The sequence below is a fragment of the Lutjanus erythropterus genome, chromosome 13, assembly GCF_056507025.1.
Source record: "Lutjanus erythropterus isolate fLutEry1 chromosome 13, fLutEry1.hap2, whole genome shotgun sequence".
NCBI classification, from domain to species: Eukaryota; Metazoa; Chordata; class Actinopteri; order Lutjaniformes; family Lutjanidae; genus Lutjanus; species Lutjanus erythropterus.
Genome location: NC_139329.1, coordinates 22,302,713 through 22,319,901, shown reverse-complemented (window position 1 = coordinate 22,319,901; position 17,189 = coordinate 22,302,713). Strand labels below are relative to the sequence as shown.

The window sequence follows — 17,189 nt, the reverse complement described above, 5'->3', positions numbered from 1 at the left end:
CAAGAAAAAAAAAAAAAACAGCGAGAGATCAAAAACAAAAGTAGTTCTGAAGTGCCACTCGGTTCAGTCTTCAGAGTCGCAAGGCCAAGAGGAGAGATGAGGAAGAAACAGTTGGTCCTCCTCAGTTGTGCCAAAAAGTCTTTGCAAACACGTTTCAGTTTGTTTTCGGGGCTTTACATGCCAGACGGGTGGAGTTCAGTGACTGCAAGAACAATCTGACAATCAGAGAGAAATTTAAAAAGCGCAACTTAGTATTTTCTCTGTGATGGATGACTTGGTTGATGCTATGTGTGGCCCGATTGGCTTCACTCCGTCCATCTAGTATTTCAAGTTTAGTGAACAGACTCTCAAATCATTTGTTGAACGTAAAGAGTAAAGGGCAGAACCACCACAGTCCACATTAAGTGCTCTGGAAAAATCCTCCTGATAAATTTCATTGCTCACTTCCTGGTTGATCTCTGATCTGTCTGATCAGACATGTCAGATTTCAGGATTGTTACCACGCAGCTTTATAATACAGAGTTCAATCGAGGGCTGCTGGAAGGAAACATGTCCCATCAGTGTTGTTTCCACGCGTAGTTCAGTCTGATGAGCTGACTGTGCTGCTGTGACTTTCATGGTCCAACTGGCTCACAGTCGTCCTGTTCTGATCTGCGGACAGAGAGAAGAAAATGTAAAACAGCTCCAGGTCACTCTGTGTGGTTTCAGGGGTTCAATAAAAACATATCGTCAGCTTTATGTGTCCACTAATTGCGGTAAGTTTGACAGAGAAGTTATTTGTCTTGTAATAAATTGTGGTATACATTATGAATAAATGGTGGAGTGAATCTCACTTGCAATGGAAAATGATATTTTTCTCTTTTAGAAAAAGCCACTGCATTAAATTTGTATTATATTTCAAAGACAAATAAATTCTAACTTTAATGGTGACCCAAGACTGACTGTATGTGAAAGTAAGCTACATTTTATAACAGCGTCTGTGTTTGGAAAATCTTAGTTTAGCCTTAGATTTGTACACACTAATCTTGACATGAGCATCCTTTTACATTTAATGATTTTACTGCACAATAATATATACATATTGTGTTGTTATTTCACTCTGTTAAAGTCTTTCACATGTCATGTATTAAGCACACAATGAATTTCATGAACCTATGTGAAAATTTGATTGATGCTGAAGATGACTGCCTTATATAAAGTGCATCAGTGCAAACATTGTGTACATTATTTATGAAGTGATTTATGACCACAATACACATTAACCAACACAAAGTATCACCAGTGAATCAGAGCAAAATAAAAAGTTATATGTCTGATCATTATTATGGAGAGAGACCTTTTTGTTCAAGGGTAATTTCTTTTTTCTTTAACTAGAAACATCTGATTTATTGCTCGCCAAAGCCACCAGGCTCCATTTACAGAAACAGTAATTTTATGTTATTGAAAGATGCCTCTAACTGTATAAGTGGAAATGTTCTGGCCACTTCTCTCCACTGTCTCTCTGATGTCTGACCTCTCGCTCCTCTCCTCTCTAATTCACATCCGTGAATTAAGGGTTTATTTTGACCAAATTAAAAGATGCTTTTGGTGAGTTTTATTTTGTTTCTGTTGACTTTGAATTAAATTACAATGCTTATATTATTGTCTCTGTAAAGCAGTGTTTCCCAATCCTGGTCTTTAGAGCCCACTGGCCTGCATGTTTTAGATGTTTCCGTGCTCCAGCACACCTGATTCAAATGATCAGCTCATCACAAAGCCTCTGCAGAAGTCTGATGTAGAGAAACATCTAACACACGCAGGACAGCGGGCCCTGAGGATTAGGATTGGGAAATGTTGCTGTAAAGAGAGTCTGGTGAGTTTGACATGAGCCATAAATCACCTGTTTCTGGTTAGACAAAGCATATCTAACTCTTTAACAAAAAGGTTTGTCTCTGCAGGGATCCTTTCCATAATGTTGCCAGACACTTAGAATAACAATTTGAGTCGTGGCAAAACAAGTATTCGTGCTTTGACAGGTGCATTTATCCCTAGAAATTCTGATGCAACCATTGCAGCCTATTTTAACTACCAAGAACCAAATACTGGACTTATTTCAAAAATTTGTTGTTTTTCATTGATCACTTGTACACAGAACATGGGAGAGTAGGGTCCAGGTTGAAAAATAAATAAACAAGTTAGTGATAAACTACTTCAGACAATGAAATTTCAGTTAAACTTTATAATAATAGTTTTCTTCCACTGAATTAATATGAATTACACTGTAAATCGCAGGTTGTGTTAATGTTACTGATATCTCTTCTCTGTGGCCCCATAGTCACACCACTGTGTTATTCAGGCTAAATCTTGCTTCCAAATGATTTACAAATGAGGAAATTAAAATAAAACTTATATTTGTCTTGTTATTTAAAGGATAAGATATACACTATTCTATATTTTTCTCATAGTCATGAGAAGGCCTTTACCCTTTAGGTGCATTTCTCTGTTTTCACTTCAGAGTTGGAGATTAATAAGCTTCAATGCAGCTAATTCCCAGAGGTTGTATAACGCAGTAGTTATACAACCAAAATGTCACTTATCTAACATATGTTTCACAATTTCATGCTGTATTCAAAATAAATGCAGAATTAGAGTTTATTATTGTTACTTTATGTAACTTTTTATTCACATATAACCAAGTGGCATGAAGCTCACATCAGATACATTAATATATAATTCAAGGAGGGCTGCAACCAAGAAAAATACATATATGAAACACAGTGGTCCAGTGGTCACATTCAGAGGTCTCTGACAAAAGTTTAAATAAATCTACAAAAAATCCAACATCAACAAAGCTATTTGGGTCTTTAGAGAAAAGTCAGAGAGACTAACAGCATCTGGAAGCCAAAAAACCTTCACTGTAGCCATTTTATCAAAATTACAGAGCTGGAGCCCCATTTCTTAGGTCGACTCCCGTTTTAACGCCCTCCAAACAAAATATACAGCAAATGACAAACATCTGACCGCACATGTATTAAAGATCCCTCATTTCTCACCTCAGTTAACAAGAAAATTGACCAAAACCTCCAGAGTTGTCAGATGTTTCAAGATTTTTATGTAGGAAAAGGAAAATGATCTCCAAAGGTCTAAAGTTATTTCAGCATGAACTCTGGAAGACCTGAAACCAGCCAAAAGTAAAAACTCTCCACTTCCAGAGTCCATCAAATGTCCGGTGCGGTGTCGTGTATTTTATGAACTGTAGTTGTAGAGTCGGTATCTTAATGATAGGTTGGGCTGCTCGTGGCTTTAGGGTATGTTTTTGAACCAAGGCAGAGCCTGAAACCCTCATCATTGTGGATTTTGTGGCATTTGCTGCACTTGCCTTCAGACTTCTCCCATCTGCCCTCACAGCCGCCCACTGCTCACGCCCATCGAGAGGCTCGATAAAGGAAGAGCTCGGCTCCCACAGGATCTGTTTGTCTGGTGCTTAAAGATTTAAAGAGCGTCTGTAGATGTGTTTAAACCTGCAGGCAACTTGGCTTCCAATGTCAATGAGAAGTACCTGTTTAAAAGCAAGTGCCAACTGCATACTTTATTCTACTCTTATTTATCAAACCAAACAAAAGCCTGCGATGTTTTGAGGGACAGAAAGGGGACGGTGGACTATCTAGTGTCATATTTCTGAAGTTATGTCACCTCATTGTTGTGAAAAGGTCATCTAACGACCAGGTGGTGGGAACATGTATGGTTTTTTTTACTGAAAGGATACCATTTCAGCAGAAAGTCTAAAACCAAAGTAACCACGCTGCTTTTAGTGTTTTGCCAAACATAATGGTATTAGTAATAATGATATTCATTAAAAACATCACATAGTAGAGCTTCTTGTTTTTATTTGGTCCTTCCTGTTATTCTAAATTCAGAATTTGAGCAAAAAGGACACATGCACAGTGTCTCAGACAATTGGGGAAAACACACTAATTTAAAGTTCTATGTGTTGACTTTTTGATTGTAAAATATTTCTTCTTCCAGTGTTGGGAATGTCAGGATTTAAGATTTTGCTTCAGTTTCTGTGAGATTTGCTTAGTGATTTGTAAAGTACACAGACAAAAACTGATATTCTTTTTGTTTATAGTAAACAGTAATGAACAATCAATGTGATCTGCAATAACCATGTGCCAGACACTTGTTTAAAGCAACATTTATGTCACTATTTTACCTTAAAGCAGCTTACAAATCATTGTGATTGTACACTGACTCGTGATAGGATGAATGTGGCCTCTTTCTTTGTTACTCAGCGCCCTGAATGTCTGTTCTTGTACCATGTACCTTTAATTTTATGGACAAAAGCTGCTCTGCCTCAACCCTCTGTGATTTTTAGAGTTTCCTGATAGACGGACTGTTGATAAAGTAACTGCTAACTGTGGATGCCGTTAGCTAGTTTTTGGATTTACACCATATTTGCATAGGAGCTTTGGACTGCTGAGAGCAGGAGGTTTTCCTGGGCCCGGGTGATAGGATGGACGCCAGAAAGAACAAAATCCACAAGATAAAAGACAAATGTCGAGCTGGCTTTCTTGCTGTTGGAATACCATTAGCTGGCTTGATATGTCTTGTGTTGTTGCAGCTGTTTTATGTTTGGTTGTGTTAGTTGTTGCTAGTTTTTAATCATATGTAATGTAATCATAACAAAGGCACATACATTTTTGACAGTGAATTGCACTAAGGGGCACAAAATCTCAAAAAATACCACTTCTTGCATAATGCTGTTGTGTCACTTGTCTATTTAAACAACCACTTGACAGGGAGGGACATCATCATCATCCACTCTTAGCTCTGTTTTGGTCTCCACCGACTCCTAAGTGCTCCATTATGTTTAACAGCGAGTCCCTGACTTTGTCTGTCTATAGTCTGGTGCTGAGCTGATACCATACATTATCGGTGCTTCTTTAAAAAACAAACAAAAAAACAGCTACCTGTTGCATCTGGAAACTGAGTTTTCTGTGAGCGGTGATACTAATAAATACAGTAAATGCTCCTTAAAAACAAAACAATGAGTTAAAAGAGGCTAAAAAGCTCTGTTGGGCTGCAGAGTTGAGTTATAATCATGTATTGGTTGCGTCTTTCATAGTCAGATGAAATTAAAAATGGCCTTTTATCCCTTTTAGATCACATCTCTGGTCATACTGTAAACCAGTTTATTTGTCATTATTATAGTGTTTATATTGCCAATAACTTTGTTGTAATATGTTGTACTTTGTGTTGTGTGTGTATATAAATTATATTCACTGACGCATAATGACATGTAGTACAACTCATGTTAGCTACCTACCTTGCCAGTCTCCTAGCAGAGCTATTTGTTTGCTGGGGCGGTAAACATTTCCATATAACAGCGAGCTCCACTGATCAAAGACTTTGCTGTTACAATTTGGGATTATGGGTAGTGTAGTACTTCACCAGGATATCGCAAATAAATAGTATTTTTCTTAAAAGAAGGTTGGTATCATGCAGACTTGTGGCTTCTACAGCTGCATATACCATCGTGTCACAATCTTGTAGCATGTGATCAGTGAATAATCTGAATCCTATATTCAGAATTTGAATAAGGTTTTCACTTCTGGAGCCTGACTGTTGAGCTCTTTTATCAGTTTGGCAAGATTTGGCAATAACACCAACAACCTGCTTGTTTTGCTGATTTAATATGTGAACAATTGTCCAATTTATTGAGAGGGTTGTAAGCAACTTTAGAGACAGTTTTAAGCTTTAATGCAGACACATCTGGCTCTAAACCTGCTTTATATGTGCTTAAGAAATCTGATGTGACACACAACATGGATTCAATTATCAGACATCAATCCATTTCCATAAACTAGTCCTGAAACTGAACATACGCATCCATCCTAAATGTCACATAAAGCAGACGTTTTCATAGATAATATGCTACATCCTATCTTGGGATTCTCTTGCTAATGTCAGCAGCCTCTGGTTTGAAGTCTCATGTCTACATATGGTCATATTTGGGATGAGCTGCTGAGCTCACTTGTATACCTTCCAGACATCTCAGCGCATGGTTTAGTTCAAACTGTCAGAGCAGCTGTCTGGGCCTGTAATTCATCGTCATCACAATATTACCTCTTATTGAGGCTGCCTCTCTGTGCTGCCATTAAGATGGCCTCCTTCGTAGTCCAGCTGGCACAGGATCATGTTGTTCTTGAGGAAAAACTTGTCTCCCACGCAAAATCTGCAGAGAGAAATAAAAATATGGAACTGGGTCTTGGTTCTTGCTTGAGCTGAAGTGAATCATGAGGTCCCAGGGGAGCATTTCAGGCATATTTTCAGCATACATCCACTGCTATGATAATCAGAAAATTAATCTTGCATGATTGCTGGCTGATTAACGATCCGAGTGATATACAAAGTCTTTAACCCCCTCGAGGTTTCAAACTGTGTAGTAAATTTCATCACATTCTGATTACAATGCAGTGGTAATATACGCTCATGACGACCACTGAGCTCACTAGTGCACCTCCCAGATAAGTCGAGTGAATTTGATCTCCCTGGCTAATTGCTCCCCTAATCTTACCTCTGGCGGCAGAGCTGACAGGCGAAGCAGTCTAAATGGTAGACGTTGTCTCTGGCTCTCATCACCATCTCAAAGGCAGGGATCAGCTTACTGCAGGCTGCACAGTTCCCCGTCACCCCAAAGAGCCTGCAGAGGGAAAGAAAGAGGGCGACAAGCAGACCTGTAGTCTGGACGCACTTAGATACATTTCAGCCAAGAGCTGAAGAGGAAAAAAGCACTGAAATAAAGAGAGGACGAGTCTAAAAAGTAGTTCAACAGGACCGACTGACCTCTGAGTCATTGTCACAGATGTTATATACACCCTTCACTTCCAGAAATATGTGGATATTGCAGGTAATTGCAGAATAATTGCACAAACATTGTTTAACACACATGGTGTGTAGAATTACACCAGCAGAATAGATATAAATAATACTGCCCTGTAAAAAGGATGACTGCACATTAAAAATTCCACAGCGTGGTTTGAAAAATATGAAAATATGAAATGGATGAAAAATATCACTGCACAGAAAAACTGATGATTTCATGGAAAGATAACTGTATGTATATATATAGTATATAATCATATGAGTATGTATAAGTACTAAAAGATATGATATATAACCTGAAGTAGATAGTGGCACAGAGTAGCTGTAGGTTGGGAGTGATGAATGAAAACAGGCACAAAAACATCATGAAATGTTGGGGTTAAATCACAATGTTAGCATGCTGACATTCAGCAGGTATAGTTTAATTTTGCCATGTTTGCCATTGTAGTTTCGTATTAGCATGTTAACATTTGCAAATTAACAGTAAAAACAAAGTACAACTCAGGCTTCAGGGATTGTTGATTAGTTCATCACTGGTTACAGCATCATCATCATCACAAACTGTCTGATGTCTCCGCTAAAGGATCCATAATGAGACACACGGTATGGGAGTGTGTGGCAGGAGTGTGTTTGACTTTGCCAAATAATGGCAAAGCAAATCTTTGCCATTATTTGGTTATAAAACAAATTATTATTTTTTATTATTTATTATTATTTGACGTGAGATATTTCACTTAAAACCACAAATGATAATTTTACGAGCTGGTGTCTTTTCAGTCCATCCAATAGTTTTTGAGATATTTCAATTTGGACAAAAGTGGTAGACCAACCAACATTGCTATCTATAGAGCTATAATGCTAACATGCAAAGGAGCCACAGCCTTGACCAGGGGTGGCCAAACCTTTTCGACTGAGGGGTCATATACAGAAAAATATAAGGAGTCACAAGCCTGTATCAGCCTGCACCCTATATCATAAAAGAGTGTAAAATTTGTTCTCTACTAAACTCATGATTATCTACAACTTAGTTCCAGATTGAGAGTTAATCAGGTATAGAAGTCTATTTCCACCACTGTGATGAAAAAATAATCCTGCAAATCATTATACTGAGAGACTCAAAATATTCATTACTCAAAATAATGTCTTAGTATCTCGGAAAAATTAGATTCTTTCTCAAAATATTGAAAAACTTTCTCAAATTAATTAGGTACTACATCATTATTTTGACAAACTAATTCATTATTTCTATTATTATTTTCATTATCTTTCTATTTATAAGATAAGTAAGTTATTATTCTGAGAAAGTTTCTCAATATAATGACACAGGATTTTTAGTGTTTTGCTTTTTTCCAATCACACTGGCAGAAATGGGCCAGGACCTACTTTTTAGTGACTAATTAATTAACAACTGTTCCTTATTCACTGCTTGAATACTACCATGCCAAAACAAGAACAATTTAAGAATATTTTTTAAGTTAAGTGAGCATACTTTCACCAAAAGCAATGCTAATTTAGGCTCAACTGGAGTATATGGTGTGATTTAAGGCCTTGTGGTGCAGTTAACCACCTTTTGCTGCTTTAGAAAACTTCAAACGCTTCACTTCTTGCGAACCATCTAAGTTTTCTCACAAGTGAAGTGAATGTTAAAGCTTTCATAAACTTGACATAACTTGGATCAGCTGCTGATAAAGAGCAGTAAAATGGAGATCCACTGATATGGATAAAAATGTAACTTTAAGAACCAGAGGGGTGTTTTTTTTTTTTTTTGCCTCACAGGACTTTGCACTGACTTCAGAACTTGAGAATTTGAGAGTCGATTTATTACTCTCATCTGAAACTAAGAATTTATCTGACAGCATTTGAACTCTGTCCTCACACTACCTGAGAACAAACCCTGTGTTGTTTTTTAAATACTCTGTGACTCAGTGCTGACCAGCTGCAGATTGCTTCACCTCCCATTCACCTCTAAAAGAGCGAACAAACGGCTCCCTGAGAGCCTGACACACATGAAGATAAGTGGCCGCTGCTGATTTCCATATTCCATTAGAGGCCAAATAGAAAAAGGAGGTTTGGGAGGAACTGTTATGAAAAACGACATCCGCAGAAGGAGAGAGGAAAGCTCCGAGCATGTGTCTCCCAGAGCTTCGGACGCCGATGGAAAACGTCATCAAACGAGTGACCAGCGCTGGAACAAAAGAGAGTCCTAATTAACTGAATGTTCTGATCTAACGAGCCTGAGTCCTGAGCAGGCACCTGGTGGGTTTTTTCATTCTCCTTAACGAGGCTACGAAGCTCAATGCTAATTCTCTACTAATGGTCCAATTAAAAGAAATCACATGGTTTTAATCCTGCTCTTCAAAGGCTTTTGGTCTGCACCCTCGCAATGATGAGGAAAACAGGAGGCAATCTAGCCAATTTAACTGTCAAAAGGGGTTTTGGTCTCTTAAGTGCAGCGCAGCTAATGAGAGACTTAGCTCCAACCAAATCCAGCTGGATTGTACATGAGACTAACACATGAGTTCAGCAATGTGGCCGAGATATCAGGAGTTCTCCTGCTGACCTGACACCAGACGTCGTTATTTCAGGCAAGAAAATGAAGGATATATAACCCTCAGAAGAGCTAACTGAGCCAGGGTTAGGTTTGTATATAAGTGGTGTCATCAAGATTCATGGTCAAAAGATTGGAAAGGTTGAAGCCTGGTTAAATCTATAGAAGAGCTAAAACATGGTTTAAATAATTGGGAGTGAGGTTATTCATCACCCGACCTCTGAGGGCTATGAATCACCACACAAAAGATTTTATAAAGGAGCTGTTCAGACAATCTAAAAACATTTATCTTTATCCTAAGGGGTTGTAAAGAGTGTTTGAAGTGCTTCACAGTGTGTTAAGTGTTCCAGCCCCATTACATGGCAGATACTGTGGGTGCAAGCATAGCATACACTTCAGTGTGGTGTTTTCTTGGCTGAATAATGTAGTTAAAGCAATAGTTTAACATCTGGGGAATTTGCTCATTTGCTTTACTGCCAAAAGTTAACAAAGTGATAACACTAAACATGTAGCCGGGGCTATGCGAGTTAGATTAGACCACAAGCGTAGTATCAATCTTCTCATCTAACTGCAAAAATATTGAGCTCTTCCTGAAAATCCAGAGCTGAGTATTGGTGCATAATGGTGAATCTGCTATAATGGTGACTAAATCTGCTTATTTTTTTTACTGTACACTAAACTGAACATGGGTTACATTTCAATTAAACTACACAAGATTAACACTTTTCAAATACAGTGGAGGCAGAAGACTTGGCTCAGTGCAGAGTCCCAATATGATGACTTAAAGCAGACTCTGGAAAGGGAAAACATGCTTGGACTTGATTTATTAATTAAGGTGTTGTGCAGTATTTATAGGAAACATGACTCACCTTTGATGGAGTTGGGCTGCCTGCCTGCACTGTTTTCTGATTGAAAGCTTTATTAAGTTAGCCAAAAGGATCATCAGCATTTTTGTGCTAGTTGACGCAAGACAGTTTATAGAATCAGAGTAATCTACATTTGGAAAGCTAACTGAAAGATGTTGTTTTGTGTTGCAATGGTGCATGCATTATTGGATTTAAAGATGTTCCAATACCATTCTTTCCTTCCTGATAGCAACACCTGTTTACCTATTTGGTAAAGTCTTGATGGTAAAACCAAGACTGCTCATTCATGTCGACATGATACACGTCCTCATGTTTTAAAAGACCAGCCCATCCTCATCAGAAAATCAGTCGTATGGGTCATTTGTGCAAGCAGGTTATTACTTCCCACATGACTTATTTTAACCCAAACCATGAACTTTTTCTAAACCCAAACAAACTGACCATGTCAAAATGTTAACCACATGACCAAAGTCTTGTATGACTGAGGTCTGATACAAGAAATGTCTGGTACACCTATTGCTTGTACTCTTCAGTGGTGAAAAGTCCCTCACCGTCTCGTTTTGAGAGAGACCTTGTTTTGTGTTAAAACGGTTGCAGTTTGATTAGGTTTTGGCCAAAACTACTTGGTAAGTTTCAGATCATGGTTTGGGTTAAAACAAGTATGTTAGGTTATGTTGCCCATGTGACATATGTTATAAGTTGCCATATATTTACTGTAATAAATCATAAAATGATCACAATAAGTCATCAGAGATCAAGGAAACATGTTACGTTGATATTCTCGCTTCACATAAACGCCACAGTTGCAGTGTCCCCCTTTTGAAATTTTCTTTTCTGGGTCAGAATATCAGTTTTGTGTGTCCTTTTCACATAATTCAGATTAATGCAAAATTTTCACTGAATGAGTAAGTGTCTGTTTATAAGTTGTACGAAATCATTAACAGTCTTGTAGAAGTTAAATTAACAGTTAAACTGAGCAAAATATTAATGGAGTCTGGCAGGCAGTGTGGTATTTCAGAGCAGAGTGCTTTTGTCTTCAGGATCACAGGCTTAACTTTACATTGACAGACAAGCGACAGTTATAAACAGCAAATCAAATAACAGTGTAGGACTTGCTGTCACTTGTTACTGTCAGTTTACCAGGTTGCGCCCATCCTGAGCTCTTGTGGAGCACAGCCTGCATGTTTCTGCCATGTCTGCACAGGAGGGGGCAGGGAAAACAAAGTGCTTCAACCACAGACTGTACATTAAACAGGATTTCACCCTATTTAATATACAGTCCTTGGCTCCAATTCACTATTTGGACTGCAGTACTCATTTCTCCACGTGCAATGGCTACATATTGATCCTTTAAAATAAGTCAACGTTTGGTTTCCAAACAGTGGAGTGGTGTCATGGGTGAAAATCTGGGTGGGTCTAACCCGTCCATCCACCCCAACCTGACCCCTACACAATCTTTCTTGCTCTTTTTACTACATCAGCTGACTTCCTCCATTGCTGCTATGCTTACTAGAGGTTGCCACAATAGATAAAAACAATTAGCTGCTTACGCAAACAACCTATATGGCCATTTCTCTGGTCAGGACATGTTGCTTCATCTATAAGTTACAAATCTGCGCACTTTGCTAATTCAGTTTCCACCGGGGTATCAATGAGAGGCTCTCAGATTCAATACATTATCAAACCATTATCAGACCATTCCCTTTTATGGTACTTAAATCCTGAGTGGATCTACAGTCAGCTAGCCCTTTAACCCTTATTTGCTTTAGCATCAATATACTGCAAATGTTGCACTTGACCTCTATGCTGGCGTCAGCAGCGATTGCTGGGATGATTTGTTTTAAAGCTGCATGATGCACCTTTAGCATTTTTCCCTCATTCAGTGCAGATACACCTTTAGGGGGGTTGTGGTTACCTCAGGTAGTCTCTGCGGCAGAGGATGAGGTTGGCTCGGGTGTAGAGGGTGGAGCCCACCCGTCCCAGGCGACAGTCACAGCAGGCACACTTCAGACAGTCCTCATGCCAGTACCTGTCCAATGCCTGCAGCATGAAGCGGTCCCGGATCTTCCCGTTGCAGCCGGCACAGCCCCTCGGCTTCTCTCTGGACTGGAGGGACACGAGGGACACACCTGGCAGGAGACAACAGGTTGACAGAGACAGATGGGGTTAAATATCTTGCAGGATCACGTGAAAAGCAAAGAAGTCAGTCATGATTAACAACTGAATTCACACTATAGTCACTACAGTAATTTTTTTTTAGGTTCCTATAAGACTACAACCGTAGGGATGTAACAATACCAAAAACTTAAGGCACAACAACTTCAACATAAAAAGTACAGGATACAAAATTGATCGCAATATTAAAAACAGAGAAAAAATAAGACTTGAAAAATGTCTGTTATAAATAATAAGTTTGTGTGTATAGCATGGTTTGATCAAATAAATTTTGTTTTTCCTTAAAAACTTTAACTTAAAGGGTCTTCTACTTTCCTTCTTTGATAAAATAAAACAAAAGTGACCTCAGCATGTGCAAAAAGTTGGCATTTCTTTGGCAATGAATGCTTTAATTATGTATGTACAATTGCAAAATGAAGACAATGTCACAAACAATATTACTTCTTTTATCATATTAAATAAAAATAAATAAATAAAATAATTAAAGATGAAATATTGTGAGAGATATTGTCACAGTCTGGTATGGTATTGAGACATTTCTTTTACTGCGATATTCAGTACATTATTAAATAATTACTAACGATATCTAACAAAACATAACGAGTTAGGTCACCTTAAATGCAATAAAAACAATAAATTTAATCCTCAAAAGAAGTATCATGATGGGACAAATGTCTAAGGCCAGTATCGAGTCATGATTAGAGAAGTACAACAGTTTTTGGTTTGTTTGTGTTTTTGTAAGAGACTGACACTCTTTTGGGGCTGATGTAAATAAAAATATTGAGAGTAAAACCTATTGCTTTGTTGGCAGATATTGCAATGATCCCTCACGTGTGCTTATCAAACACTTGTGACAAAGGATATTTTACAGTTTAACAATAAACTTTATTGCCCAAAATGACAATGAAACAGAAAACTTTCACCAGTATTTTTAATATTAATTCATTCATATTAAAAAATTAAACACAAAAACGATGTGCATTATGTTCTGTCCAAATATAATCATATTGGATGTACAGAATATAGATACTGTCCAATACAACCTAGGTAGGCCAATATCGGCCAATAATATGGCCGATATCGCAGTCAACCTAATAATCCTAATTTATCCTGATAAAAAAGTATTCAACAGTCTAAGTTTGACATGGATATTGGGGCAATACACTACCTGTTTTCTGCTATCTTTATTTCAGTTTTTTTTTTCTGTTGCACACAGTCCACTTAATCTTTTCTGCTGTCCATTTTATAAATAACACACGTACTGAAACAGAAACGTGTCCTCTCTGTACTTACTCTCTTCTTTGTCCAGCACCATTCTTCTGCAAACAAACAATCCAACAACAGGAGAAATGCCCCCGCGCCAGATAACACCCCGAGGAGCAACAGTAATAAACACACAGGGCTCTGACACTCTGAATAAATTACAGCATCGACCCGGAGTCTCTCAAACTTCAGCCCCGCTCGTCATACACCCGGAGAAAGCCGAGACAAACAGCCATGGAGTCTCCTTCAACCCGTGGACGGATGAACGCAGCGTCCTCGGGTTGGTATCACCTTGCCGGCAGGAGAGATGTCCTCAAATCAGGAGTCCTATCTGAGCTGATGTCAGTGCTGAAGCATTTCTGTCTGTGCACAGGCTGCAGCAGCTCTTTCCCCCTCAGCTCTCCTGCACAGACTAAACTGAACCTCCTCTCTCTCTCTCTCGCAGAGCTCCCTTTCCTCTCCCTCCTCCCTCCTCTCTCTGAAAAAAAAAAAAATCCCACAGTCAAATGTTTTTTTCAGCGCTGCGTGCTAATTATATAAAGTCATTATGCTGAGATCTGATAGTAACCGCCCCCTCCCTCTCTGAATCAATTATTCAATAGACAGTCACACACCAGGACAGCCCGGGCCTGAGGTGTTTTAGAATGAGCTTATTCAACTCCAAGGACACCAATTATCTCCAGGGCGCCCTGTAGTCAAAGCGCTCACTGGCTTTCAGCAGCTCGCCAGATGCAGCAGCGCCTTTTCAGCGCGTCGGTATGTCCATGTGTGCGTGCGTGTGACACGTACTCACCGTGTTCATACACTATTTGTGCACTGATATAAAAATTTCTTGGTAACAAAAGCAGTAATAGATCAGATGAGGGCAAGAATACACAGCACAGTACCATAAATGTCGTTAACCTCCATCACAGGTCCTTGAAGGACTATTACATGAGAGTTAAAGGAATATTATTGGAATGTACAAAAAGCAATTATGGGTTTCACCCTGGTCCTTGAATATTATAGGAATGTTATGGAAATACATGCAATTGAATGACTATGTTAGCTAGTCACTTGTGGAAAAATACTCAGATCTTTTACTGAAAGTTAAGATGAAATGAAATGGTCACATCTAAAGTCATACTGTGCACCTATTTAACAATATAAATGTATTTCTTTATATTTTTAATGTGCACACACCTGAAGCGGGGACACAGGCTCTTGCCCAAGCGGCACGACGTGAGATATACAAGATCTCGCGATACCTTCACACCTGTGTTTACATACCTGGAAGCGACTCAGACAACAGAGAGAGATCTGCTCAGAAATAGTGACTTGTTGTGCACAGAGCTGACTTTACAAACTTTCAACAAAGAAGAAAATGTCCGAGGACTTTGACATAGAAAAGGAACATAATTTCTTTGCTGCAGCTGCGCCGCTTGGGTGAGAGCCTGTGTACCTGCTTCAGGTGTGTGCATGCAGATCAGGTCTGAAAGGCTACTGTTGACATTTAGGCAAAAAACATAGTGCAAATGGTGTCTTTTTGGGTCAAATTTTAATGTCACGACTTACAGACACTTGGATTACACCACACGAACAGTATGGAGACATTTTGTGGGGTTTTTTGTATTCTCTTTTTACATTTAATACTGGTCACCATTCACTTCAGTTGTACTGGATTTGGCTGCAACGCTGTTTTCCACTGAAGCTCCAGGAGTGTTTTGTGACCTGGAGATCTTTACCCATCTTCACATCAGCACAGCAGGGAGTAGATATTGAGTGAAATTTCACTTTTGGATGAACTATCGCTTTAAGCAGCCTGAAATTAGGCTGAATTGTCAACTTGTTACACTTCCACATTCAGAGAGGCAGCCAACTCAGTAGAGTGTGAGGATTCAAACGTCTCTAGAGTTGACTAAAACTACCGTTAGCTAATGTTAGCTAAGCTACTGTCAGCAAATACCATAAGCTACTGTACCATTAAGTAAATAGGAAGGTAGCTACTATTTCAAGTGGAAAAGTGAGACATTCAGTTTTCCTAATCTTAGGAGAGTTAATTGAAGATTCTGGGAAGTCTGTCTTAAGTTATGATAGGAATATTGATTGGGAACTCTTCATCTCTAACAGCTGTTTTCCTAAATCAAGTCCTAACTTAAGGTATTTTAATAGCAAGATAAAACCACTATAAAGCTTTAATAGGCTAGATCTAGCAGGCCTATATCCTATACATAAATCCTGAATATTATATGAATACTGGAGATGAAAGTAGCTAAAAATAGCTATAGTTGCTAACAGAACTACCACAGACCAAGTCCTTTAAGTATTTTAAGGATATTATAGGAATGCCATGGATGAAATTTAAATAGCCTTGGAACTCAATGTTGAGTCCCAGACCCACTGTAAGACACTATATTGAGGATTTAGGAGTCAAATTACCACAAGGTATGGTAAGGTCATTATTTAAAGTTAATATTGAGCACCACAGAGGCATTAGTAGTCTCTGTGGATGGATTATTGAAACATTATAGTGATTTTCTTTGGGGTTTTCAAGGCCAGTCCTCACCCGAGTCCATAAACAACACTACTACTGCAGCCTGCTTCCAAATAGATCATCCGGCCCTAAATCCTCCTCATTAGAAGCTGTGGCATAAACAACTGTTCTAACATGGCCCCTGGATCAGGTCACACTAATTAACCAGCACCATCGACCGACAATTCCCTCATTATCCGCCCTCTCATCTGATCGCATATAGGCCGTCAAGACAGCTAACGATCAACAGACTAATTAATCAGCTGATGAGGTGCAAGTGAAGCTCCGGGTTCCCTCTTCATTTGGGAGACACATGGGAGCTAATTAGTTCAATTATTAATGCATCTAATTAAATAGTTTCTCTGGGTAATCATGGTTACTGTCTCATCCTCCTCGTCAGCTGCAGTGATAAATGGATCCGCGGTGCAACAGACCCCTCTTGTCCTTTATTTTGACATGTATAAACGGCAATGCAACGGCTGGCCCGGGCTAAACATTACAGGCTATTCACAGGCCCAGACCCCATTAGGCTAATTGCGCTAAAAGCAGTCTGAGGCTGACATTAAAGGTGAGCTGTGGTGAGGACTCTAATTAGCAGTCTGTGAAAATAGGAAGCCTTTTTGGCCATCTGCTGCCGCTTGCCGTGCCATCATGTCCTCGGTGTGAAAAGGGCAAAGACAAATTTAGGCTATGTTTAGTGGAAGGGCTGTTTGTCAGATATAATGCCATGAGAGGCCGGGTCATTTCATACAGTAACAGCTGAATTTACAAGAAAACTGCAGCAATTTGTGGCAGTGAGGCCATATGGTTTTGCATATGAAACCACAGCCTGCTGCTTTTTGTCAGGCCCGAAGGAGAAAACCAGTGTTATTTAGACTTAGAGCTCATCTTATTCCAGTTATATGCAGTTTACATTTCTATCACATGTGTTTTAAATAGAATCTTTCTTTTTCAAATGCAA

At 38.9% G+C, this 17,189-nt stretch overlaps 1 protein-coding gene across 1 annotated transcript; it reads right to left on the bottom strand.

Moving 5' to 3' along the window:
* Positions 1-14: 14 nt before the first annotated feature.
* On the bottom strand, positions 15-13,809 carry LOC146316537 (rhombotin-1-like). Its single transcript, XM_084734538.1, has 5 exons — positions 13,747-13,809; positions 12,194-12,407; positions 6,557-6,682; positions 6,106-6,214; positions 15-651 (listed from the first exon to the last, which is right to left on the bottom strand). The coding sequence occupies exons 1-4, from the start codon at positions 13,766-13,768 to the stop codon at positions 6,109-6,111; spliced, it is 468 nt and encodes a 155-aa protein (XP_084590664.1). The 5' UTR covers positions 13,769-13,809; the 3' UTR covers positions 15-651; positions 6,106-6,108.
* Positions 13,810-17,189: the final 3,380 nt, after the last annotated feature.